Source organism: Peromyscus californicus, unplaced genomic scaffold (assembly GCF_007827085.1).
Source record: "Peromyscus californicus insignis strain IS unplaced genomic scaffold, ASM782708v3 Scaffold_4__1_contigs__length_199733344, whole genome shotgun sequence".
In the NCBI taxonomy this organism is placed as follows: Eukaryota; Metazoa; Chordata; class Mammalia; order Rodentia; family Cricetidae; genus Peromyscus; species Peromyscus californicus.
The window spans coordinates 58,558,320-58,582,656 of NW_026294562.1; the positions used below are offsets into that span (position 1 = coordinate 58,558,320).

General features: G+C 48.2%; 1 protein-coding gene across 16 annotated transcripts in view; it reads left to right on the plus strand.

Moving 5' to 3' along the window:
* Ppfia1 (PTPRF interacting protein alpha 1) overlaps positions 1-22,929 on the plus strand; it is an 86,381-nt gene extending 63,452 nt beyond the window's left edge. For 6 of the 16 annotated variants that reach the window (XR_008222830.1, XR_008222837.1, XR_008222828.1 and 3 more), the window contains 13 exons: positions 1,183-1,334; positions 2,672-2,844; positions 3,530-3,623; positions 6,866-6,947; positions 7,038-7,238; positions 9,287-9,349; positions 9,822-9,848; positions 13,487-13,665; positions 13,758-13,855; positions 16,515-16,690; positions 17,289-17,357; positions 18,461-20,493; positions 21,679-22,929. Coding sequence is in view for 4 of the 16 variants with exons in the window: in XM_052760544.1 (XP_052616504.1) it covers positions 1,183-1,334; positions 2,672-2,844; positions 3,530-3,623; positions 6,866-6,947; positions 7,038-7,238; positions 9,287-9,349; positions 9,822-9,848; positions 13,487-13,665; positions 13,758-13,855; positions 16,515-16,690; positions 17,289-17,357; positions 18,461-18,626; positions 20,423-20,481 (1,539 nt within the window). In the remaining 12 variants the exon portion in view is untranslated. The remainder of the gene's footprint in view (positions 1-1,182; positions 1,335-2,671; positions 2,845-3,529; positions 3,624-6,865; positions 6,948-7,037; positions 7,239-9,286; positions 9,350-9,821; positions 9,849-13,486; positions 13,666-13,757; positions 13,856-16,514; positions 16,691-17,288; positions 17,358-18,460; positions 20,494-21,678) is intronic. The other 10 variants (XM_052760545.1, XM_052760546.1, XR_008222831.1 and 7 more) reach the window with 7 other exon arrangements.
* The last annotated feature ends 1,408 nt before the right edge of the window (positions 22,930-24,337 follow it).

Below are 24,337 nucleotides of genomic sequence, written 5' to 3' on the forward strand. Positions count from 1 at the left end.
GATTTTGGGACCAGCTTGGGAACTGTTGTGGGTGAGGCTCTGCTAAGGAGCATGATAGCCTCCCCAGCATGTAGGTTGCTCCCAAGCTTCAATTCTTTAAATAATGATTTCATTTTTAAGCTGTTAACATTTTCTCCAAAGTTTCTAGGCATGGTGGCTTTGGGGAAGAGGTGATGGAATCCTGGCCTCCTGCATGCTGAGCATGTGCCTTTCAGAGCCTGGCCCAGGCCCATGATGCCCACTGCTGGTTTGAGATCATCTTAGACAGAGAGATGCAGAGTGTATCTGCTACTGGCTAGTGAATGTCCTGAGCTGCCTCAGCTCAGCCTGGCCCTGAGCGGATGGGGCTACAGTAGGACCAATGCTCCTTAGTACCATTCCAGCAGTCAACTGCCAGTCCTCTGTGCATGCAGATGCTTGCCATGCTTCATGAAATCTATCTAACTTGCTTTAGAACCAGACAGTGCAGGTGTACCCATAGGACCCAATGGGGTGAATCTGTGGACCCTCTGCCCCGTGTCCTTCAATATATACTCATGGCCATTTTAATGACGTTCGCAGGATTATTCTATCTCAACCAAAGGTCTTAACTGCATTCATGTCTCCACTTATAGCCTGCAGTCCAAATACCCAGAAATGCAGCTGTGCACATGGGTATAGCTCATGGTCTCTAGGTGTTCTATGTGTTCCCAACCCCCAGAAAGGAACATGCTGATTACTTGCTAGGGAAGACTCTGTCTCCTCAGTGTTCCCATGGAGTGGTCCGATGAGGACTGTCAAAAGCTCCTGGTCAGTTGTATTAGTGAGGACACAGTTGGTAGCATGGATCAGGTCTTGGCTGCCTTGTTGGGCATTGGCCTCTGATGTGCCTAGACTTCAGGGAGGAGTTGTTGGTGACCTGTGCCTGCCTGCTTCATACTTTTCCCGGGGAGATGGACTGTGAATCACATTGCTCTGCGCTGTTTGGCGCCCTTGAGGAACAGCAGTCCTCAAGATGGTGTGAACTAAAATGCAGCCTTTTAGCCAGGCACAATGGTGCCACCTGTAACCCTAGCACTGGGAGGCAGAGGTAGTTCACTCACAAGGTCCCATCTCAGAGCAAAACCACAGACAGAAGAATGTGTCTTTTTGTGCTAGCAAGAAGTCCCCTGTTCACTGTTCTTGTCTTTGTCTTGCCCTCAGTTGCCAGCTTCCAGAGAAGAGGTACGAGACGACAAGACGACAATAAAATGTGAAACCTCTCCCCCCTCCTCCCCGAGGCCCCTGCGCTTAGACAGGCTGCACAAGGGCGCACTGCACACGCTCAGCCATGAGGACATCAGGGACCTGAGGAAGTAAGGAGCAGGGCTGAGGACAGCAGCCCTGGGTGGAGCTGTGCTTGGCTGCGGTTTAAGAATAGGAATTATACCTTGGGAAAAAAAGACAGATTTTAGAGTTCCAGGTTATTCAGTTGAAGTTACTGACATTGTCCCAGGTAGTTTCCAGCAGAGGGTCCTATCTGGGAAACATTGCACAGAATGGTGCTCCAGGACCTTGCCTTGTTCACACACAGGTGCCTGTGTGGTTCTGGATGGTACCGCTCTATCGACTGAAAGGAAAAGTTATGGCTCAGGACCCCCAAGAACAAGTTCTCAGCACAAAGGAGAGTTACTTGCTCCAGATGGACAGGGGTGGGGAATAAGAGACAAACACAAGAGATAGAGGACAGGGAGAAGGGAAGAGGGCAGGGGTATTTGTCCTGGAGTGGGGACAAAGAACTCCCTCTGGATAGAGAGGGGACAGATGTGGCACACAGGGAAATGGCAGTTTATGAAGGTACAGGGTACAAGGGGAAGCCTCATGTTAGGATGAGGTGTTTAATTTTGATTGGGCAGGTTAATTAGGTGAACCAAAGAGGAGGTTTGATTGCTGGACTTCAATACTTGGATAGCTGGACCTTGGTAGTCAGCCTCAGGAGGAGGAAGTGACCAAATAAGGGAATAGACCTTGGTGACTAGCTTTAGGGATGTACTCTAATGATTTTTAGCAAGGCAGAGGGAATGGTAGAGAAGGGCAAGGCCCACCGGAGTCATGCTCGCCACGCCTGAGCTGGCCAGAGTCCCTTCACTGACAGCCTGGCTTCTCATACTCTCTTGCCTTCTTGGGTCTCCCAAGTTGCTAGGCAGTTCATGTTTTCCCCACCTCTTTATTAACGCTTCCTGTCAGGAAACCAAGAGCCTTTTGGTTGCTGTGATAGACAGTCATTGCATTACAGTTGGCATAGTTTCTGTGCTGTCCTGAGCAGGGTGGGGGAGCCAATTGGAGTCCAGACCCCCTCTTCAGAGGAGCTTCAAGTTCTGGAGAAGCTGGGCTTTCAGAACCAGCAGGCTTCCTTCTGAGCATTCTTGGCAGTCTTTGTCCCTGAACAGTGTGCTGTGAGAGACTTAGTGAATCTTAGGAACTCTGAGGAGCAGTTGTTAAAAATGTACAGTGTCTGGTTGGGTGTGGTGACTTATGTCTTTATAAACCTAATGTTTTCAAGGCTGAGGCAGGGTTGTCTTGAGTTCCAGGCCAGCCTAGGCTAGAGTGAGAGCCTGTCTCAAAAACAACCCAGCAAAGTGTTACAGTGCTTGTGCGTGGACTCCCATGTTGTGATACAGCTCTGATAAAAATCCATTTTCTTTCCTTGAAGCTCCACAGGCTCCCAGGAGGGTCCTGTGAGCAACCCTAGCAGCAGTAATAGTAGCCAGGACTCCCTCCACAAAGCCCCAAAGAAGAAGGGCATCAAGTCCTCCATTGGCCGCTTGTTTGGCAAGAAGGAAAAGGGCCGGCCTGGGCCACTGGGCAAGGAATCACCAGGACAAGGTTGGTAGGTTTGCAGTAAGCTTCTTTTTTAAAATTTTTATTTCATGTGCATTGGTGTTTTGCCTGAGTGCATGTCTATGTGAGGGGTTTGGATCCTCTAGAACTGGAGTTATATACAGTGAGCTGCCATGTGGGTGATTGGTCCTCTGGAAGAGCAGCCAATGCTCTTAACCACTGAGCCATCACTCCAGCCCCTGCAGTAAGCATCTTTTTTTTTTGTTTTTTTTGTTTTTTGGTTTTTTGAGACAGGGTTTCTCTGTGTAGCTTTTGGAGCCTGTCCTGGAACTTGCTCTGTAGACCAGGCTGGCCTGGAACTCACAGAGGCTGCCTCTGCCTCCCCAGTGCTGGGATTAAAGGCATGTGCCACCACCACTTGGCTTGCAATAAGCATCTTAACAAGGATGTGAGGTGTTCTTGGGTGCCTGCTGTGTCTGCCCATTCTCTATATGCCACCATGCGGCTGGACATTATCTCTAGAGTGTGGGCCCTAGAAGGTGGTAGATACATGACCCAAAGAGCAGTGGCTAGCATCTCAGATACACCAGGTGTCTTGTCTTAAGCAGTTTGCTGGGCTGTTTGGTCAGAAATAGCTCTTGGTGTGAGCTTAACTGCCTGTAGAGAGCAGACCGGGACTTTGCTCTGCCATGTTGATTGCTTTAAGTCTGGGGTCTCTGCTTCCTTGTAGCTGGTGTTTCAGAGACAGAAAATTCATCTCAAGATGCCTTGGGACTCAGCAAACTGGGAGGACAAGCTGAGAAAACCCGTAAACTTCAGAAAAAGTAAGCTGCTCATTGTGTCTCCATATGAGGCAGTTGTCAGTAAATGGTGTTTAGGTTTCAGCTGATACCAAATTCTGTGCACAGCTGTGTATATGCATAGCCTTCTGAAAAAATAACTCCATACTGAGGGGAAGGGAAGTGGAGACAGGAAGATCCTGGAGCTTGCTGGCCAACCAGTCTAGCCAAACGGGCAAGCTCCAAGTTCAGTAAGAGACCCTGTCTCAGAAAGTCGTGTAGAGATTGATAAAGGAAGATGCCTGATGTTGAGGTACCCACATACACGAACAGCAGGTACACATGTATACCCCTCCAACACACACACACACACACACACACACACGCACGCAACTACAGCCTTTTTTAACCCACACTTCTTAAAGGAGGGAGCATTTATGACACATAGAAGGCATTTGCCTGGATTTCTGCCACTGTGGAAAGTGTCTTGCTGAGGTGGCATGCTCCAGAACCCATCTTTGGCATCTGAATCCTGCCCACAGGTCAGGCCAGCCTGGTCTACATAGAGAGTACATACATGATACCCCACCCCCACCCCCAAAAAGATTTTTTAAAGATTTTTGTTACTTTGGTCACTGTGTTTTAAGCTTTGGGGCCAGTGGCTAAAAGAGTTTTTATTACTTGGAAAATTGACTAGTAAGAAAATAAATGTTGGTGAGGGTTAAATGCCCTCTCTGCTTTGTGTGACAGGGTCTTGTGTGTCTCAGGCTGACTTCTAAATCATGGCAATCCTGCCTTAGCCTCCCAAGTATTTAGATTATAAGCGTGAGCAGTCACACCCCTCTCTTAGCACGTTTATTTTGATAGTTATATAGAGCAGAAAGGCGGAGTGGCTCTTTAGCTAGAAAGTGGCTGTTGGTAGTCGGGTGAGTCTGGAGAAGTCCCACATGGGAAAACTGACTGGGTTGGGAGGTATTGTGAAGACCAAGGGGTCAGCCCCATACCATGTGAAGTGGAGAGGAGGGAGGTAACATTTCTGTCATTAGACATCTCAGGGTTGAATCAACTAGACTTGGGTGTCTACAGTCATGGATGTTCCGTCCCATGACGCATGATTGGTGAGACTTAAATGTGCCAGCCTTGGCATAGCTGTGTTTGGGCTATAAGGTTACAAATTATCTGGTAGAGAAGGCTCAGGAGGCAGAGGGAAGCCAGTGCTAGCCACCTTTCCAGGTCCTGCTTCCAGGTCCTATGACTGATTGTCCTCCATGTCCTAGTTTATGTTCTACTGTCTCTACACTATTCCTGCTGCTGCAAGTGGCCTGGGCTCTAAGAACCAGCAAAGGCTGTTTCCTGTAGCACAAATCCTAAATGGTCTTATAATAAAAACCCAGAACCAGCTATCAGGGTGAAAGCTGAAAGATCAAAGAAGCAGAGCAAGCCACAGCCACCACCTCTTACCTTACCAACTCCTCAGCCTGGAAGAGCCTGAAAGAGCGTGGATTCCTGTCTCTTCCTACCTTATACATATTCCTTTCTCTGCCCAGCCATATCACTTCCTGTCTCAGCCTTCCTAGTGCTGGGATTAAAGGTGTGTGATCCCAAGTGCTGGAATTAAAGATGCGTGCCTCCACTGCCTGGCTCTGTTTCTCGTTTAGACTGGGTTAATCTCGTGTAGCCCAGTGTGTGGCCTTGAACTCAACAGAAATCCAGATCTCTGCCTCTGCCTTCCGGTGCTAGGATTAAAGGTGTGTGCCACCACTGCCTGACCTCTATGGCTAACTCTGTGGCTAGCTCTGTCCTCTGCTTTTCAGGCAAGCTTTATTTCTTAGATAACAAACAATATGTCACCACAGTTTCCAGTGCTAGGAGGAAGTTCAGGGCACCCCAAGGGTGCTGCAGACTCCAGGTAGCCACTGAGGGCTGCAGTGTGCTTGCTTAGCTGCCTGTTCTCTGCATGACCTATTACTACTGGATAACAGAGGTCCTAGCAAACTGCCCAGCTGAAGAGGACTTAGTCCATTCAGTGTGACCTTAGCTTAGAAATCTTGATGGCCAGGCCACATACCTAGGATGGGCCCTGTGCTGTGTCCTCCAAGTTTGGAGTTGGTCTGCAAGGAGTGACTGCTGCTTCCTGTGGTTTCTTTGCCTGTTTTGATAAGTAATACCAACTTTCTTTGAGGAGAGTTTGTCGGGATGAAGCAGAAAGTCCCCCAGTCACTAGTTGGTGCCCCAAGACATCAGCTCCCCCACCTAGCTAGGGCTGGTGTCCATCCTACAGACCTTCACTATGTCAGCTCCACAGGGGCACACTTGTCTGTCTCTTTTCTAATTTATTCTTCAGATGGGAAGTGCTATTTTGACTGCCTGAGACAACAGGTAATGTTGCTGTCCTGGGGATCTGCCACTAGCCAGTGGTGGAAGGCAGCTATTGACTGTAGGAGCCAAGAATAGCTGAAGTCAAGCTTGAAGCTGTCTGTGACATTGTGACTTGGGGGAAAGCCCTGCTCTGGGCAGTTATTGTAGAGCCAGGATTTGGGGGTTTGGTTTTGGTTTTACAGAGCTGGATATTACACAGTATTTGTCTTTAGAAATAAAAGATTCTGGAATCTCTGGCAGCCACACATGCAAACATGGAGAAATGTAATTTGCAAGAAAGAACCTGTGTGGGGATAGAACCCATACCTGGAGTGTACTGTGATGCAGTTTACCCAGTGCACTGTCTCCCCAGGGCTTTGAACCATTCTTTTGTGGTTTTGTTGTTTTGTTTCTTTTTCTCCAGACAGGGTCTCACTATGTAGCTCAGGATGTCTAGGAACTCACTATGTAGACCAGGCTGGCCTTGAACTCACAGAGATCTTCCTGTCTCTGCCTCCTGAGTACTGGGAGTATGCTACTATGTCTGATTTTTTTTTTGCACCATTCATATATATTTAAGGACTCAGCACTAGGTGTCTGTCTGCCAACCTGCATATGCTCTCTTTCTGGACAGTGTTAAAAAGGCTGTGGCACCTAGGTTTTACCTTCAACACTATATGAACTTAGGTATGACGACTACTGGGAGCTCCTGAGGCTGATGGTCATTCTTTCAGAAGAGGTGAGATTCTGTGGGGATCAAGGGATCAGCCAGCTCTTCACGCAGGCACTCTGTAGTAAACACAAGCTAGTGTGCTGTAGATGATGCCGGCAGCTTGAAGCTCAAGGGAAGTGGTAAGGACCTGTTGTGCTTTGGAAAGCTGTCAAAGATGCCTACTTAACTGGTTATTTTGAATATGTTTCCCTCATAGGCATGAGCTGCTGGAGGAGGCCCGCAGGCAAGGTTTGCCTTTCGCACAGTGGGATGGGCCCACGGTGGTGGTGTGGCTGGAGGTGCGTCCTCTTCACATGCTGCATTATGAGAACTCAACTAAGGCTTCTCACACTTGCCTCATGTTCTGGCCTTCTTGTTCCTGTGTTTAGCTCTGGGTTGGGATGCCTGCATGGTATGTGGCTGCTTGCCGAGCAAACGTCAAGAGTGGCGCCATCATGTCGGCCCTGTCGGACACCGAGATCCAGCGGGAGATTGGCATCAGCAACCCCTTGCACAGGCTGAAGCTGCGGCTGGCCATCCAGGAGATCATGTCATTGACCAGCCCTTCTGCCCCACCCACATCCAGGACGGTAAGTCCACATGCACTTATGCTGTGGGAGGAAGGACTACCTCCTGCAAGGCTATGAACCAGTCCACCTACTTTCTGGATGACCCAAGAACAGCCAAGAATTTTGGGCTAGGGCATAGCTCTGTGTAGAGTACTTGCCTAGCATGTGAAAGGTCCTGGGTTCATCCTCAGCACTGGACAAAGGCTTTCATGAAAGCTTGTCTGAAACTGAGTGTGAGGAGGCCCTCTGTGATCTCAGCTACATTGGAGTCTGAAGATCAGAGCTTTGAGTCCAGCAGGGACAACATATTGAGACCCCACTCAAGTTAAAAATGAAAGCTTGTCTAGAAAAACCCCAAAAAGCGAGAGATTTAAAGGTGGAAATTGATTCTTACAAACCTCACTTGCATTTATTGTACCCATCATCCTGAGGGCTTCTGGGTAGGAGCTTAGGAAGTTCATACTCTGTACTAGCACTTCCTGCCTTTTGACTTTCATGTCTGATGACCCCTGACCACACAGGGTTGGTGTTTGCATTCACACACAAATGTGCTACTTGCTGAGCCGGTCACACAGTCCAGTGCCTGTGACTGCTTCACAGTGCAGCTGTAGGCATCAAAGGTCTCTGACTGCCCCGGGGCAGCTGCTGGCTGGGCCTATGGCAGGTCTGTCAGAGAGATGGGATTGTACCCTCTTAATGTGCAGCACTGCCTCTCGGTGGGTGTGGACAGGAAGGGCAGCTCCCTCCCTGCCTTTTGTTGTAGGCATGGAGGTGCTGGAAAGTAGAACAAGGCAAAAACAGATAGACTCGTGCTGCTGGGTAAACTCTAGTCCCTCTCCTCCCTCTGAACTCTGCCCTGGCATGGCCTTGAAGGCAGTGTGTGAGGAGTGAACTGCTTGCATTTTCTGTGGAGTTAGAGCTCTGCAGAGCACCTTGGAGGCACCTGTTGAATGCAGATGATTGCACTAGTGAGGAAAAGCTGTTGCCCTCCTGGTCACTAGAGAATTCACTCTTTCTTCTCACTGGACAGTGTTTTTTCCTGTAAAAACCAAAGGGAAACGTCAGACATGTCCATACTCCCGACTTAGCTTGGGTGACTCTGGAAAACTCCTGGATTACCTTTGTGACATTTCCTACAACAGCCTAAGGCCTGACCCAGGGTTCAAAGTTAAAGTGTTGAAGTTTTTCTGTTTTCTGTGGAATGAACACTGGGCTTCTGTCTTCAGCTAAGGCTCAGAGCTCTTCCCCCAGAGAATGGCTTTTGTTGCCAGAGTCCCTTCTGTTCCCTGGTAGTTTCATGTCAGAAAGGCATGTTCATTGTGGCCCCTCCAAAGTCTTCCTCGGCTGTGCTCTTACAGGGAGCTTCCGTCATTTCAGCTAGCTTGGAAGTCTTCCCCCCACACTATGAGGCATAGGCATAGATTCCTCCCTTGAGCTTACATCAGCAAACATGGGGATTTTGGTCCCTTATCAGGCTCTTAACAGGGATGCAGAGGGGACAAAGTGTGGTTAATTTTGGCCTGTCTGGCTTGGTCACTTGGTATACCTGCCAGCTGGAAGAGGGGCCTCTACTGCTATTGAAATGAGGCTGCTTGTAGGAGGGGCTCCTTTCGGAAGTGCTATGGATCAAACCCAGGGCCTTGCACCTGCTAGGCAGCTCAGCCACTCAGCCCCATCTCCAGTCCGGTGAGACTGTTGTAAGGTAGTGAGCATGGAGGTCTGAGAGAGCAAATAGTTCTAAAAGTCTAAACTGGGCTTTCTTTAGTTATATACCTCAGGGGTGGGCACAGCAGCCCAGCTCTGAAAGTCTAAACTGGGCTTTCTTTAGTTATATACCTCAGGGGTGGGCACAGCAGCCCAGCTCTGAAAGCGGTGAGTTCCTCTCTGTTGACCAGTTGCTGGCAGGGGGTAGCTGCTGGCCGGAGGGCTGGGTTGTTGTGGCTTTTTGTCATTCCCTGTGAAGAGTGGCCTTTGCCTCAGGCTCCTGTGCCTGAAGTTTATGTGTGTGCCCTCTCCTCTTTGTCATGCTTCCCTGGCCCGGGACGTGGCTGGTGCACTGGGTACCTTAGACCACAGGAAATGTCTGGTTGACACATGAAGAGATGGAAACGCTCACAGCCACGCCTCAAACGGTTAGTCATTGCAGCCTGTGTTCCCAGGGCACATGGTGTGTCAGACCAGCTTGGGCTTTGGCCTTTCTCTTGGGAATGAAAGTGTTCATGTTCAGTTGTTTCCGAGACGTGTCCCTTTAGGTTATCAGCTAAGTGTGCAAACTAGAGTTTTCTTTTGTTTTCGTTTTTTTCTCCAGTATCTTAAGGTTGCAGACATGCTCATTTAGATAGAATTGATTCTCCCTGGGGAAAGAGCTCAGTTTAACACCCCACTGTGACAGTGGATCCCAGCTTTTCTCTCTTACTGATACGCTAGCATGGAAAGGGTGTGTTCCTTGCATGAAAACCCCAGGCTGCTGGTGCTGCATAGACTGCATGCTGCTGTGACCCCGGCATGCTCACACATCCAGCTGTCCCTGTTGCCTGCTTGCCATTCCATAGCTTACAAACACTAACAGTTTGTTCTTTTGCATTCCTAACCATGTAACATCAGGAAGACGAGGAGGGAAGCTGGGCTCAGGTTGGCGCCTTTCTCTACCTACCTTCACTCTGTGGCAACAGAAAGTATCTGGGGTGGGGACGCGTGTGACTTGTCTTTCTGGATGTTCTTAGCATCCCAGTCTGCTCTGTGTGGTTAATGATTTGAAAGCCTTAGACAAGCCCAGAGCAGGCTTGCCAGCGCCTCATGGACAACTTTGAACATTCTCACAGGATCCCTGGCAGTGGCTCCTCATGAGCATAGGCTTCTGTTAATGTGGGGTCCCTCACACAGGAGTCCACACCTTATAAGAGTATGCACATAACTCCCTACTGGAGTGACTTTAGTTTCAAGAGCTACTGGTAGAAAAATCGTGAAATAATTTGCAAACCTGAAAGGCATGATGCCTTTTCCTGTGTCTCTGTGTTGGTGTTTTACTAAATGCTGCTCTAATGCTGCGTGCATTTAAAGATCTCACTAGGGGAATTCTCAGAGGCGAGGCTTCTTCTTGTCTCATGGGTATTTTCATATTCATGCTAAAGTTTTTTATTACATTTATTATTTGTGTTTGTCTATGTGTCTGTGTTCATGTGCCATAGCGAGGTCAGAGAACAACTTGGGGAAGTCAGTTTTCTCTTGTTTTCAGGCTTGGTGGCAAGTGCCTTTACCCACTGAACCTTCTTCTTGTGTCCACATTCTCAGTGCCCCAGTTCTTCGGCACCCATGGAGCTCTTCCTCAGTGCTTTGCCGTCTCCACATTCAGGCAGGTTGGGTGAATGACAGCTGGTCCTTCCTTGGATCCTAGCAGCATTCATTGCTGAGGCTGAACTGTGGACTTGGACAAGGAATGTTCTTAGTTTTCCCATCCACAGGCAGTGGCCTCCCTCTTTATCAAAGTGTCACCAGTGAGTCAGGAAAAAGAACATGGGATCTGGTCTGGTTTTGCTGTGGGCTCTGCCTCACCTCAGCAGTCAATTCATTCATTATTTAGCCTGGCTAGCAGCTCCTTACAGGATAGGTAGTCAGTGTGGTCAACAGGGCTGTTTCTGATGATTGCAGTATACCTCACATCTCCAGGCAAAATGTTTCCAGTTCTTTGTGTGAACAGCCTCCTATGGGCAGCATGCTTTGCAGTGGAGTGTGGAAAGGGGGTTCACATCACTCCCTCACATTTCTCTTCCCAATCAAGCTGTCAGAGTAGCGGTGTCAACCTGCACTCCCCGCCCCCCAAGGTAGTCAGCCTGTGGACGCTGCAGAACCACCAGCAAGCAGTGTGGCCATGACCTGCTTCTTTGCAGCCCCTGTTTCGCTGAGCTCAAGTCTAGGTTGTATCATTACTGTGCAGGGTTCTCCTCTTTCCAAGACCACCTGCCTCTGTGTGCTCCCTTTCCTAGGTTGTATCAGCCTCCTGAGAGAAGAGGGGGCTCCCTGGACTGAGCCCTCACCGCAGCTGCCACCACAAAGGCATGATTGGCATGCATGGGAAGCACTCAGAGATGGGCTGCTGCTGCCTCATTTGGCCCTTTCTTTATATTCTTCCTCATTCTGCCTGTCAAAGAAGGCAGAGCCAGCAGGCCAGAAAATAGTTAAGGGTCCCTGTGCTGATGGACAGTGAGATCTCGTGATGGCCCAGAGTACTTAGGGACAGTAACGGAATGGTTCTTCTGGTAGAGCTTCAATGTCCTTGTTGGATCTGACTCCTTCTTTCTACTTTGTCTGGAGCTGGTGAACAGGCAGAGGGAGGAGGTTGTCTCATTTCCCAGCATCCAGTCACCTTCTCTCTGTGCCTGCAGTGTGTTCCTTTCCATGGTACAGACCTGTTTAGACAGCTTTACATCTTGATGGGGGTTAATGGCATTAGAAATGATGTTTTTAACCAGGGTTTCCAGATGGTTGTTAGTCTGTAGGAATGGGTCCCTGTTCTTACTGCCCAGCACAACCTGTGTCTTAGCCCTGTGGCTGTTGTGTGACTTCCTGTCTCAGTTGGTCTTGTCCTTTGTGAATGAAAGGACCAACTGTCTTCCTTCTCTGCTCACAGGCTTTGTGTATCTTCTTGTGCTGGTGACCCATTGCTGGTAGTTAGTGTGAACAAACATTCAGTTCGTCCCTTCTCGGATGCTCTGTGCTGTGTGGAGGCAGATTCACTCTATTCCCAGAGTGTTGCATGTTCCACAGTGAAGCAGGAAGCCTTTCACATGGTGTTTCTGTGTCCTTTGTAGTAGTGTTAGGCTTTTCCAGTTTCTCGAGAGGCAAAATTTCCCCATTCTTTTCACCAAATGTTGACCCAGCGTATGTTCCTATGACAATAAGCATCTCCATGTCAGGTCTTATTTTTAGTATGTTGTTGATGGCTTGCTGGCATTACAGACTCTTGCACTGTTGTTTTAAAGTATGTTAATTTACAAATATTTGGAGGATATTTGAATGTTTTAGCCATTGCTAGTTATCCCTTTGAGACAAAATCTTGCTGTGTTGCCCAGGCTATCCTCTAACTTTCAACTTCAGACAAACTTCATCTCATATTGGCCTATTGAGTAGGTGGAACTATGGGCGTGTGCCCCCATATTTGGCTAATTGCTGGTTTCCTTCTTTCCCCCTCTCCTTCCTGCTTGTCCTTACAACTAGGTCTTGCCCTATATATAGCCCAGGGTGACCTCCAACTTGTGACAATCCTCCTGCCTTGTTAAGTACTGGAATTACAGATTCTAATTCATTTTCTTCTGAGGCAGAAACTACTGTGTGATTTGACTTCTAAGCATATTGAGCTGGGGTATTGCTCTGTGCTGGAGCTGTGCTTAGTGTACATGAGGCCTGCTTCAGTCTCAGCAGCACACCAAGCCAAGCACATTCTGGAGGAGGTTATGGGCTGTGCATCTGTTGCCCACTACTTAGGAGGCTGAGCAGGAAGATCACTTCAACCTAGAAAGTTGACTGGTGTGCCATGCTTCAGGATGGTGGCTTCCCAGGACCACACAGGCTGGTGGGATGGAGTGTAAGGCTCTGCATCTTATCCTAGGCAGGATGGTAGTACCCCTTCAAGGAAAAGAAGGGAAGTGTTCTAGTTGGGTGGAGAATTCTGGAAAACATAAGTAGGTCAAGTTGATTGCTCCTGCTGCTTCAGTCTGCACTGTGCTGAGTCTTTTCAAGGAAAAGCTGCTTTCCTGTAGTTTTTAGCACACACACCCTTTCTGGTTTTGTTTGGAAGGAGCATTTAAGTCTTATTTGTAATTGTATATTTGTCTTTTTCTTCATTTAATCCTGTTAATTTGTCTCTTTAAACATTTTTTTCTAATCAACTTTTGCTGATTTTTTAAAATCAACATTCCATTTAGGAAAAAGTGTTAAAACCAAAGTCAGAACAGCCAGAGAGAATTTTAATGAGTCAAGTTGAACCCATCCTTCAAACTTGTTCATGAGTCGTGGTCATTCTTAGTTGCTACATTAACAGCTGTTTCAGAAGGGGCTCTGCAGTTGACTGTGGTTTCCTTGTGGCTCCTTAGATAGGGAAACTCAGCAAGGAGTCCTAGATTTTTAATGACTCCTTTTGTGTGCAGTCTCACTGAAGTTTAAATGGTGGGGACGGGAGATTGCTCACCTAGGCATTACCAAGACTAGTATTGTTGTTAGTTTATTCTTCGTAGATTCCTAGTCCATAACTAACGTCACCCACTTACTAAAAGCAGACGCTAGCATATGGGGACATGAACCACGAGTGGATCGGCAACGAGTGGCTGCCCAGCCTGGGTCTGCCGCAGTACCGCAGCTACTTCATGGAGTGCCTTGTAGATGCCCGGATGCTGGACCACCTGACCAAGAAAGACCTGCGAGGGCAGCTGAAGATGGTCGACAGCTTCCACAGGCGAGTGGGCACTTGCTACGCCTTCTCTCTGCCCCGAGGCTTGCTCCGTTGTCAGCTCCACATGACCTCTTCTTTTGTGTCTCTGTAAACAGAAACAGTTTCCAGTGTGGAATTATGTGCCTGAGAAGGTTGAATTATGACCGAAAAGAACTGGAAAGAAAAAGAGAAGAGAGTCAGAATGAGACAAGAGGTGAGCTCTCTACCTGCTGGCTTCTGCGGCCAGTGCTCCAGCCTCAGTGGGGTGGAACATCTGCCAGGCAACACCAAGAGGATTCCCGGAGGCTTTAGGGGATGCACTAGCCTAATGTGAGAAGGGAGGAAAAGGAATGATGGAGAGCTTGCCTATATGCAGTCTGCAGTTCTGGTGTTTTTCCTGTGACATTAGAGTTATCCTTTGGTCATATGTGCCCTTTGTTAACACTTAGAAATGCAGAACAGAGCTGAGTCTGCTGCATTCTCACTGGGATAAGTATGAAATGTGGGGCTGTGGGGTATTCAAGGGTCTTGATTGCACAGGAAAGGCAGGAGGCCCTAAGGCTCCCTCAGTCAGCCCTTGGAGGACAGCAGATGGGTGGAGGAGGGGTGCATACAGAAGGAGAGTTCTGCAAGAGTAGGCTGTAGGGTGGCTGCTCTCCTCTAGGGCCTTCTTTCCTGCTGCAGCCCCAGTGACAGAGACAGTTAGTGGCCCGAGGAGAAAGTTTCAGAAGTCAGGAGGTCATTGGTGATCTTAGCAGTGGTACTGAGCTGAGTGGGCACTAGATGCTGTTCTAGTCTCTGTCTCTAATCTCTTTGCTGCTTACCACAGCCCCAGAAACACTGTTTTTAATAAGAAAACACACACACACACAAAAAAACTAGAGATGAAGATGTGTGTGAGAGAGCCCAGTGTTCGTGAGCATGTGTGAGTGCACACATGAGTGTGTAGGGGGGTAGCTCAGTGTAGAGCCTTTCCCTAGTGTGTTACATGTTAGAGGGCCTGTGCTTGAACTCTGGCATGTTTAAAAATAAAAAAAAAAGAAAGAGAAAAATGGAAACAAACTGCCAGAGATGGCACATTTGGAGGGTAGTTTGCTCAGTAGAGTTCCTGTGAATCCTGGGAATGGCCTCTTTTCCAGAGCAGCACCTAGGGATAGAATGCTGAGTCTGCTGCATTGTTTTCAGTGGCCCACTGGCTTTTACACTTGACAGGAACTGTCTTTGCAAATGATTGGGCCTCTTTTTAGACTGACTATTTTTAGGTCTCCATTAGTGCTAATGGAGTATTGTACCTGTCACAAGGTGTGGCCTCCAGAGCCTTTGTGCTGGATAATGTCTTTCAGTTTCTCTGTGATGAGTATGGGGCTTGGTGATATATGTTTGTGACCCCTAGCACTCTGGAAGCTAAGGCATAAGGACCATGTTAGTTCAAGGCCAACTGAGGCTCCATAGTGAGACCCTGCCTTAAGAAATTTTGGGGAAAACATTGAAGATACTTGTGTCATGTGCTGGCTAGTTTTATGTCAACTTGACACAATCTAGAGTCATTGGAGAGAAGGGAGCCTCATTTGAGAAAACGTTTCCATAAGATCCAACTGTAGGCAAACCTGAAGGGCATTTTCTTAATTAAGATTGATGTGGGAGGGCCCAGCCCATTGTAGTACTGGGTTCTATAAGAAAGCAGGCTTGGCTGAGCAGTGGTGGCGCACGCCTTTAATCCCAGCACTCATGAGGCAGAGCCAGGCAGATCTCTGTGAGTTCAAGGCCAACCTGGTCTACAGAGCGAAATTCAGGACAGGCACCAAAACTATACAGAGAAACGCTGTCTTGGGGGGGTGGGGGGGGGAGAAAGAAAGAAAGAAAGGTTCAGCGCTGGGCAGTGGTGGTGCACATCTTTAATCCCAGCACTTGAGAGGCAGAGGCGGGTGCCAGCCTGGTCTACAGAGTGAGTTCCAAGACAACCAGAGCTGTTACACAAAGAAACCCTGTCTTGAAAAAGCAACAGCAGGGGGGTAGGTTGGGGGAGAAGGTTGGGGGGCAGGAGGAGGGAGGACAGAGGAATCTGTGGTTGGTATGTAAAATAAATAGAAAATCTCTTAATAAAAAAAAATTTAAATTAAAAAAAGAAAGAAAGAAAAAGCAACAACAACAAGAAAAAGAAGGCGCAGCAAGCCATGGGGAGCAAGCCAGTAAGCATCACTCCTCTGTGGCCTCTGCATCAGCTCCTGCCTCCAGGTTCCTGCCCTGCTTGAGTTCCTGTCCTGACTTCCTTCAATGATGAACAGTGATGTGGAAGCATAAGCCAAATAAACCTTTTTCTCTCCCTAAATTTCTATGGGCATGATGTTTTATCCCAACAATAGTAACCCTAAGACACATCATGAAGTAAATAAAAAAAAGTTTAACCTGAGCAAAGTTTGAATACAGGATACATGGCTACACAGAATACACCCTAGAAGACTAAGGACCATGGGCTGCATGGCTTGTGGGAGCCTCCTCAGCACTGTCCTGGTTCCTTGTAGAGGAGGGAGGTGGGGGGAGGTGTCCAGCCTCTCTATGGAAGTGGCTCATTCTGTGATGGGAAGAATCTGCTTTCATCCTTGGGTTTGTAGACTGTCACCCCATTCTGTTCCTGGAAGTGCAGTGAGTTCTCTTTCTCCTGGGTTCCATAGAGCAGTTCCAGTGGGTTCTTAGAGTGGCTAGATAGGATTCCTATGTGAGGGCTGTGGTATTTGTGATGCTGGCACCTGGGGCTTGGGTCTGTTTCAGGAGCACAAGGTCAGGATTTATAGCAGGAGCCTTTCTCCTGTACTGCAGGGTGTGGGGAACAGAACATTTCTGAGGCCATCATACACTTCTTTATTCTCTTGCAGATGTGCTTGTTTGGAGCAATGACCGGGTGATTCGCTGGATCCTGTCAATTGGCCTTAAAGAGTATGCCAACAATCTAATAGAGAGTGGTGTTCACGGAGCACTTCTAGCCTTGGACGAGACTTTCGACTTCAGTGCCCTGGCACTATTGTTACAGATTCCAACACAGAATACACAGGTGACTTCAGAGCTGTCAGGCCTGTACCCCGCCACAGTGTTCGAGAAGTCGCAATTGCATGTGCTCACTTGTCGCCTTGAGTTCAGGAAAAGCTTAACATTGGATGGATAGTGAAGGTTTTTTTTTAGCTCATTAGTGAGAGAATGTCCAAAGTCAACAGAGGCTTAGCCTTAACACTCTCATCTGCATGTTCTGTTTCAAGCCTGGGGGACTTAGAATAAAATAAGGAGAACCTCCATTCCAGTGTGTATTCGTAATAGTGAGGCTTACACACATACTTACTTTTTATTTTTTCTATTTTCAAGCATATCACATGGAGGTTTTATTAATTTTGCTTCTGTGGTAATTGTTTTATGTAGTTCTCTTTGCTTCATGGACATATTTGAAAATGTGAATTTCTATTCCTCTACAGAACACCAACTTTAGCCTGGACTCCTAGCCATCTGCATAGCACTTATTATGGCTTTCCCCTCAAGTCCACCCACAGATTAGATGCAATTGTGGGTCAGAATTAGATGCAAATGTCCTCGGCAGGGGACTATGCCAGTGTCCTTCCTAGTGATTGATGAAGGCTTTGTTGGTTTTTTCACTGTTTCAGGCTCGAGCTGTCTTGGAAAGAGAGTTCAACAACCTTTTGGTCACGGGGACTGATCGAAGGTTTGATGAGGTTAGTGCTCAACCTGATGTCCTTGTTTTCCGTTTGGTTTGTTGGAAATCTACCACCAAACCCTAGCCCAGCCCACACGTGCATGGAGTGGGCCCCATTTCATCATCTTAGAACCATGTGGAAAAGCTACTTAAGGAGTGTGGACATACATTTGAATGTGTATATATGCACATGCATCCTGGTGTTGAGAGAGCTAAGCACATTGACACTGTCTACCATTGGGCATGCCCAGCCCAGAAAAGAATGGATTTTTGTTGTTGTTGTGGTTTGGTTTTTGATTGTTCAAGACAGGGTTTCTTGAAAACCTGTTTCCCTCGATGTTCTCAAACTCATAGAGATCTGCCTTCCTCTGCCTCCAGAGTGTTGGGATTAAAGGCTTGCACCACCCCCATCCCTCCAGCAAGAATGGTTTTAATAAAACTTTTTTTAGGGTTTTGTTTTGAGAAAGGATCTTACCATGTAGCCCAAGGTAGCCTTGAACTTGCAGCATTGTGCAAGTGTACCCAACATGCCTGGCTTACTGTTGGTTTTTGATGTCTCACAAATGGTTGTCAAGTCATGAAACTGGATGAAGCCCAGAAGTAGCATCTGTATCTTGTGTTCTGGGAAGAACTGGTCATTCTGTCAGGCTTTCCCAGAGCCTCTGTGCCTTGGGAAAAGATGTGTCTGAAAAGTACATTTGCTCAAAATTGTTAATTTCTTTCTTCCCTCTCAAAACCCATGACATCACATGTAGGGGTTGTTATCATTGGGCCTTGGAAACAACTCTAGTTTGATAAAGAGAACACACGCTGTCTCTGAAGAGGTCTTGTTGACCATGTCCTAGTCTGTACATCCCGTCTGTGAGGTGGTTTTTGTATGACAATTGAAGTGTGAGAAGGGCCACAACCCAGGACTGGCCTCAGTTCTCCAGCTGTGGCCAGAGGAGTGTCTCCATAGTCCTTTTCCTCTGCAGATCTGGACTAGGTAGGCAGGTGTGCTGTCAACAGGAAGGTTAGCTGTACACAAACCAGAGCCCCGAGATCCTACAACATCTGAAGAGCGCAGACCTGGCTGGGTGCTGCTTTTACTGTTAATTGGCACTTGTCTCCTTGGTTTGCCAGGACGATGACAAAAGTTTCAGGAGAGCACCTTCATGGAGGAAGAAGTTCAGACCAAAGGACATCCGCGGCCTGGCCTCTGGCTCTGCAGAGACGTTGCCTGCTAACTTCCGGGTCACCTCCTCTATGTCATCACCCTCTATGCAGCCAAAGAAGGTTCAAATGGACGGTATGTGGTGGGCCCTGCAACCACCACATGTGGGGAGTGTGAGCACTGGCTGCACCTGGGGCATTGGAGTGAGGCTGCATGCTCAGGTGTATTTGTTGTTCAGCTAACCCTAACATTGGTTCCTCAAGATTAACCAAAGTAACAGAAACTAAGAAAGTCCTCGTTTGATTGAGCGCTACACTGTTTTCCCTAAGGCTTAGTCCTGTCTGTTTTGGGGATGGGGTTGAGCCCATCTGTGAGATGAGACTCGAAGGCAGCACAGGTGCGCATACTGGATGTCACCGTGCCGAAGCCCTGACCACAGAGCTGCTCCTGAAGCAGAGTTTTAACTGTAGTAGCCTAGGCTGTCCTCACAGTCACAGTAAGCCTCCTGCCTCAGCTTCATGAATGCTGGAATTAGAGGCATAAGCCACAATACCTGGCCCAAGTAAATTGTAAAGAATGCAGTTTCCACCTCTTTGTGCTGTTTGTTAGTCACATGTGTCCGTGTTGTAGGACAGGGAGATTGTCTGGAACTAGCAGAAATGGGCGCAGTGAGTGGATAGGGGACACAAGTCAGAGGAGGTTTGCCTAGGCCTTGATTAGGCATGTTTTGAGCAGTCCCTCTGGCTGTGCCATGTGTTCCTGAGGAGATTTTGGTAACTGACAGCCACAAACTTGAAGCAGCCAAACCTGAGCCCTAGCAGTCAGGCTGCTCCTCCTTGCTGATGCAGGTGGTGTGTTCGCTGCTGGTCTGCTGGGATTCTTGCTCTCACAGCACAAACCAGAGGCCAGAGGCAAGTACATGAGCAAAGCTTCACGGGGCTGGACTCCTGGGAAGCACATGGAAACATAGCTGGTTTGGCCATGGTTCGGTATTATGCTTACAGGGGAAGGTCCAGTCTTTTCTGCTCACAGCAACTTCATGAGAGCCAGTGTGAGCCTGGTGTACCAGCCTAGCTCAGGCTAAATGGGCACATGTAGGCTTTCCCTGTTCTAAAACACACTTGTTGGTCAAACACTAATACTCTAAGAATAAGAGCTTAGAGAGAAAGCAGCCTAGAAAGAGGTGTAGGAGTCTAGGGTGTGGACGTGACTTCCTCTACTCCATTTGGGAGAAGGCATCTCCTGGCCACCAGCTGTGTTGAGGTCTTCTGAGTGAGGAGAGGTAAGATGTAGTGCATATGGCAGGCATTCCTTCCACCTAAGTCCGCTATCTCAGTGGCTCCGAGAGTGTGGCTGTGAGAACTTAGCCTCCTCTCTGTGCACAGGCCCATCCTGTCTCTTAAGCCGTGCTGGCTGTTTATTAAATGACAACCAGCAGCTCAGCGGTTTCCATGGTTTCTGATGAAACTGAGTCTGGGCATTGGTTTCCTAGGAGAAGCCACTGTCCTGGCCATCGTGCTCTTTCATGGAGCCTTCTGAGTGTAGTAGCCTCAGTCTCTCCCACAGCCCCTCCTGGGGCTGGGTTCACCTCTGGGTTCTTGGAGGTGCAGTATTCTGGCAGAAGACTTGTGGTGCAGTCTCGAGAAACGTGGCAGTCTCTTTTGTAGTTGTCACTCATGTACATGGACACCTGAAGTTGTGTGTTGCTTGCTCGTTACTGTTTCTGAGTTGGCTGCCAGTTCCTGGGCCCTCAGAGGGGAGCCTCTGGGCCACCCTGCTGTTCTTGACTGGCTCCTTCCCCACAGCAGCCTGTCCTCCTATCCCTCGGGAAGTCTTGTCAGATGTGGAATGTCTTTTTTGTCCCCTTGTGTGATGTTTAACACTAACTGCACGCTGTGTTTGCACGCTTCCTCCCATGGTTGTGGAGACAGGTAGTGTGTCCGGAGCACAGAGGCTGGACTCTGCCACAGTCAGGACTTACTCCTGCTAGAGCCTCCTGCTGGTGAGTAGAGAGCCGCTGCTCCCAGATGTCCCCAGTACAGCACAGGTGGGCACTTACTTCATGTCCACCTGGCTCTGACAGCTTCAGACCGTAAGAGCCAACCTCAGTTATTTGGGAACTGAAAGAATATAGCTCCTCACGCTTGGTACCACACAGGCGCTGTGCTGGACAGTGGCCACAAAAAGTGAAACAGCCTTTCTCTCTCTCTTTCTTTCTTTCTTTCTTTCTTTCTTTCTTTCTTTCTTTCTTTCTTTCTTTCTTTCTCCTTTCCTTTCCTTTCCTTTTCTTTCTCCCTTTCCCTTTCTCTCTTTCTGTGTGTGTTTGTGAGTAGGTATGTGCATGTGTGAGTGCACATGCCACCAGAGTCCAAAAGACGGTATCAAATCCCCTAGAGCTGGAGTTACAGGCATTTTTGAGCAGCCTGATGTGGGTGCTGCTGGGAACAGAACTCAGGTCCTCTGCAGGAGCAACCAGTTTCTTAACTGTTGAGCTTTCTCTCCATCTCTGCAGACTTTCTTTCTTTTTAAAATAATTTATTTAACTTTACTTTATGTGCATTGGTATGAAGGTGTCAGACCCCCTGGAACTGGAGTTAGAGACAGTGGTGAGCTGCCATGTGGGTGCTGGGAATTGAACCCAGGTCCTCTGAGAGAGCAGCAAGTGCTCTTAACCGCTGAGCCATCTCTCCAGCCCCCAGACTTTCTTAAGTTCTCTTGCCCTAGGTGTCGGCTGATGTCATGGAGGGCGCGGGAGTGAGAGCAGTCCTCCACCCCGGTGTGGCTCTTCCAGCTGCGCAAATGTAGCACCTCATGTGTGGCATCTCCTATGCAGCTTAGTCATCAGGTGGCTGATGGTGTGATACCGTGGCTCAGTCTAGAGAGCTGCTGTGCAGCATTGCTGAGCTCAGTTGTATGGTGGCCACCTGTGTCCAGTGCTCCAGAGCACTGTTAAGGCTGGGTGCCCCCTAGGCCCAGGTTTCTCTTTGCTCCTGAGGCCCATCTTTCCAGGAGTGCTATCCCCACCTATCCCCACCCATCTGGGACTACTTTTTTTTTTTTTTTTGCTTCTTTTTAAAATTAGTATGGTGAGACATATGCTGGGGGACTGGGGGCATAGGTCACAGGTGGCTGTGGGGTGGCCCTGTGTGGGCAGTGTGCTGAAGGAAGTGTCTGTGCTTGCTTCCAGTTTACCCGCACTACTTCTACAGATGACGACGACGCCATGGCAGAGACGGTGCAGGGCTTGGTGGAGCCCCATCTGGCAACACTTGCTATATGGACCCAAGATATTTTATTACAGAGTTTTTAAACTTGTGGGGAAAAGAAAAATCACAAATACCATAGAGAAAATATTTTAGAATTGACTGTTTCTTATATTTATGTAAACTTACACTTTCTCATTTATATAGTTACATACTCTTTCATGTATATCCAGGCTATAAATATCCTTTTGAGTCAATTCATGTTCTTATACCTAATTTTAGTCTTTTAAATGAATGTACTGTAATGCTTGTGTGTAAATCTGAGCAAATATAGGGCTTTTGTAAATTATGCATTTACTGTAATTATTCCTGTTTAATTTTTTAATGATGAACCCGACAGAGGAAAGGATTTTGCTACATTTATAAAGTCATCATGATACAAGCCATGTGCGTTCTCCTCTACCCAGCTCTGCAACAATCATTCTGAAACAAGCAGACTTTATTTCCAGACGTTTTTCTGTCGTATTTTAATGACTGACCTTTACTGTACTTTTTCTACACGAAATCTCAGCTTCCATTAGTCTTGGGACGGATGGTCAGGACTCTGTGAACAACCCTTACCCCTGGCCACATCCCTGGCCCTGCTCTGGACATAGGTTGGTGATCTTCAGAGCTGAGCAGGGCCTTGAGCTAGGAGCAGCACTCTACCGGGCTGGGTGGCTGCCACCTGCGGACTGAGCAGCTGATAGAGCCTTTGCAGCTGCATCCCTCCTTCCACACTCTTCAAGGACCAATCACGGGGCAGGTGCTCATTTCCTGACTGGGGCAGAGCAGGTGAAAGCCAGAAACCTCAGCGGAGCAGGCAGCCTGCAACTCCAATAAAGGCCTTATTTTTCTTGTGTAAACTGTCTTTTTACATTTATTTGTAAATGTCTTAAGAATGGACCTAGCTGTACACTCATAGTTGTCTTGGCAGCCTCCTGACTGACTCTGGTGAGTTAAGCCACAGGGCTCAGGCAGACACGTGTGTATTTATTATGTAGCTGATGTGGGGCTTCAATATTTGCTTTCTGCTTTTAACTCATCTGGACAATTGGTTGTTCTGTTTTTCTGTTAATCGTTTGTGACCCTCCCAATTACATAACAAAGTCTGTGCAGTCAACTTCTGAACTGTTTTTATCACAGTGTTATTTATTGCTTTTTTTCAATAAAGTCCCCAGCATTTTCCACTGCCAGTTAAGAATGCGATGAGCAAGCGTCGACTGCCTTATGCTCTGCTGAAGATGGGGAGTGGGAGATGACACAGGGTTGGAATGGTCTGGGGAACCCCAGGGCAGAGATGGGGGCTTCAGACAGTAAGGCAGGAGAGGGGTCCCTTAAGCCATCTAAGCCTGGAGGGGCCCTGCATCTGGGGCTGGTAGCCAAGGCACATGCATGCCTTTGTGGGCTGTTCTGCACTGCTCCTCAGCTCTGCTGCCTGCCTTATATGGCTCTGTCTTCCTGCTCTTCTGCATTGTCAGCAGGGATTTGCCCCTTCTGGCTAAGGGGACCTGACTGTCATAGCTTCAGCCCAGGGAACAAAGGGAAAGGCCAGGCTTTAGGCAGTTAGCTCCTACCCCACCCCCACCCCTGTGCTCTGGACTAGACGTGGACACCTGGGAAGAAAGGGTGGCACTAGTGAGGGGCCAGCCTCACAGTGGCCACATGAGGCAGCCCCAGAGCCAGTCTCTACCAGACTCAGACAGTTCTAAGGCCATTGCCCACCTGAGTTTGTCTTCTGAAAGTTGTGTCCCTTCAAGACCGACTGCCTTTCTGGGACATGTCTGCAGGGTGTAGATTAGGATCTTCCTGCCCCTCCCAGAACAGCTGTACTTGTGGACACTGCCTCCTGTTTAAAACCTACCTACTCTGCTCACCTGTACCACAGGTTTCCAAAACCATACTTGCTGGAGGCTACAACTGTAGGGACCATGGAGATGGCTTAGTAGGTAAAGTGCTTGCCAGGACCTGAGTGTCACTTCCCAGACCCCACATAAAGAGCTGAACATGGTGGTGTGTTTGTGTGTAATCCTAGCACTAGGGAGATGGAGACAGGTAGATTTCCTGGGGCTCAGGTGTCTCAGAGCTTTATGACTGCTTCAGAATTCCAAGGTACACCATCTACAGAGGTACCTTAGCAATTGAGCACTTAGTGTTCTTCCAGAGGACCTGGGTTCAATACCCAGCACCGACATGATAGCTCACAACCGTCCAACTCTAGTTCCAGGGTTTCTGATGCCTGCTTCTGGCCGCCTCCAGCACAGACACGTGAAGTAGTACACAGACAGGTGCAGGCAAAACATTCACACATTAGGGGCTGGAGAGATGGCTCAGTGGTTAAGAGCACCGACTGCTCTTCCAGAGGTCCTGAGTTCAATTCCCAGCAACCACATGGTGGCTCACAACCATCTGTAATGAGATCTGGTGCCCTCTTCTGGCCTGCAGAGACACATGCAGGCAGAATACTGTATACATAATAAATAAATAAATCTTCAAAAAAAAATTCACACATTAAAAAGGTTCCTGGGCTCCTTGGTTTTATTGGTGGTGAGTTGAAAAATGATAGAACGAGTGATCGTAGCAATTCCAAGAACACTGCTGCGT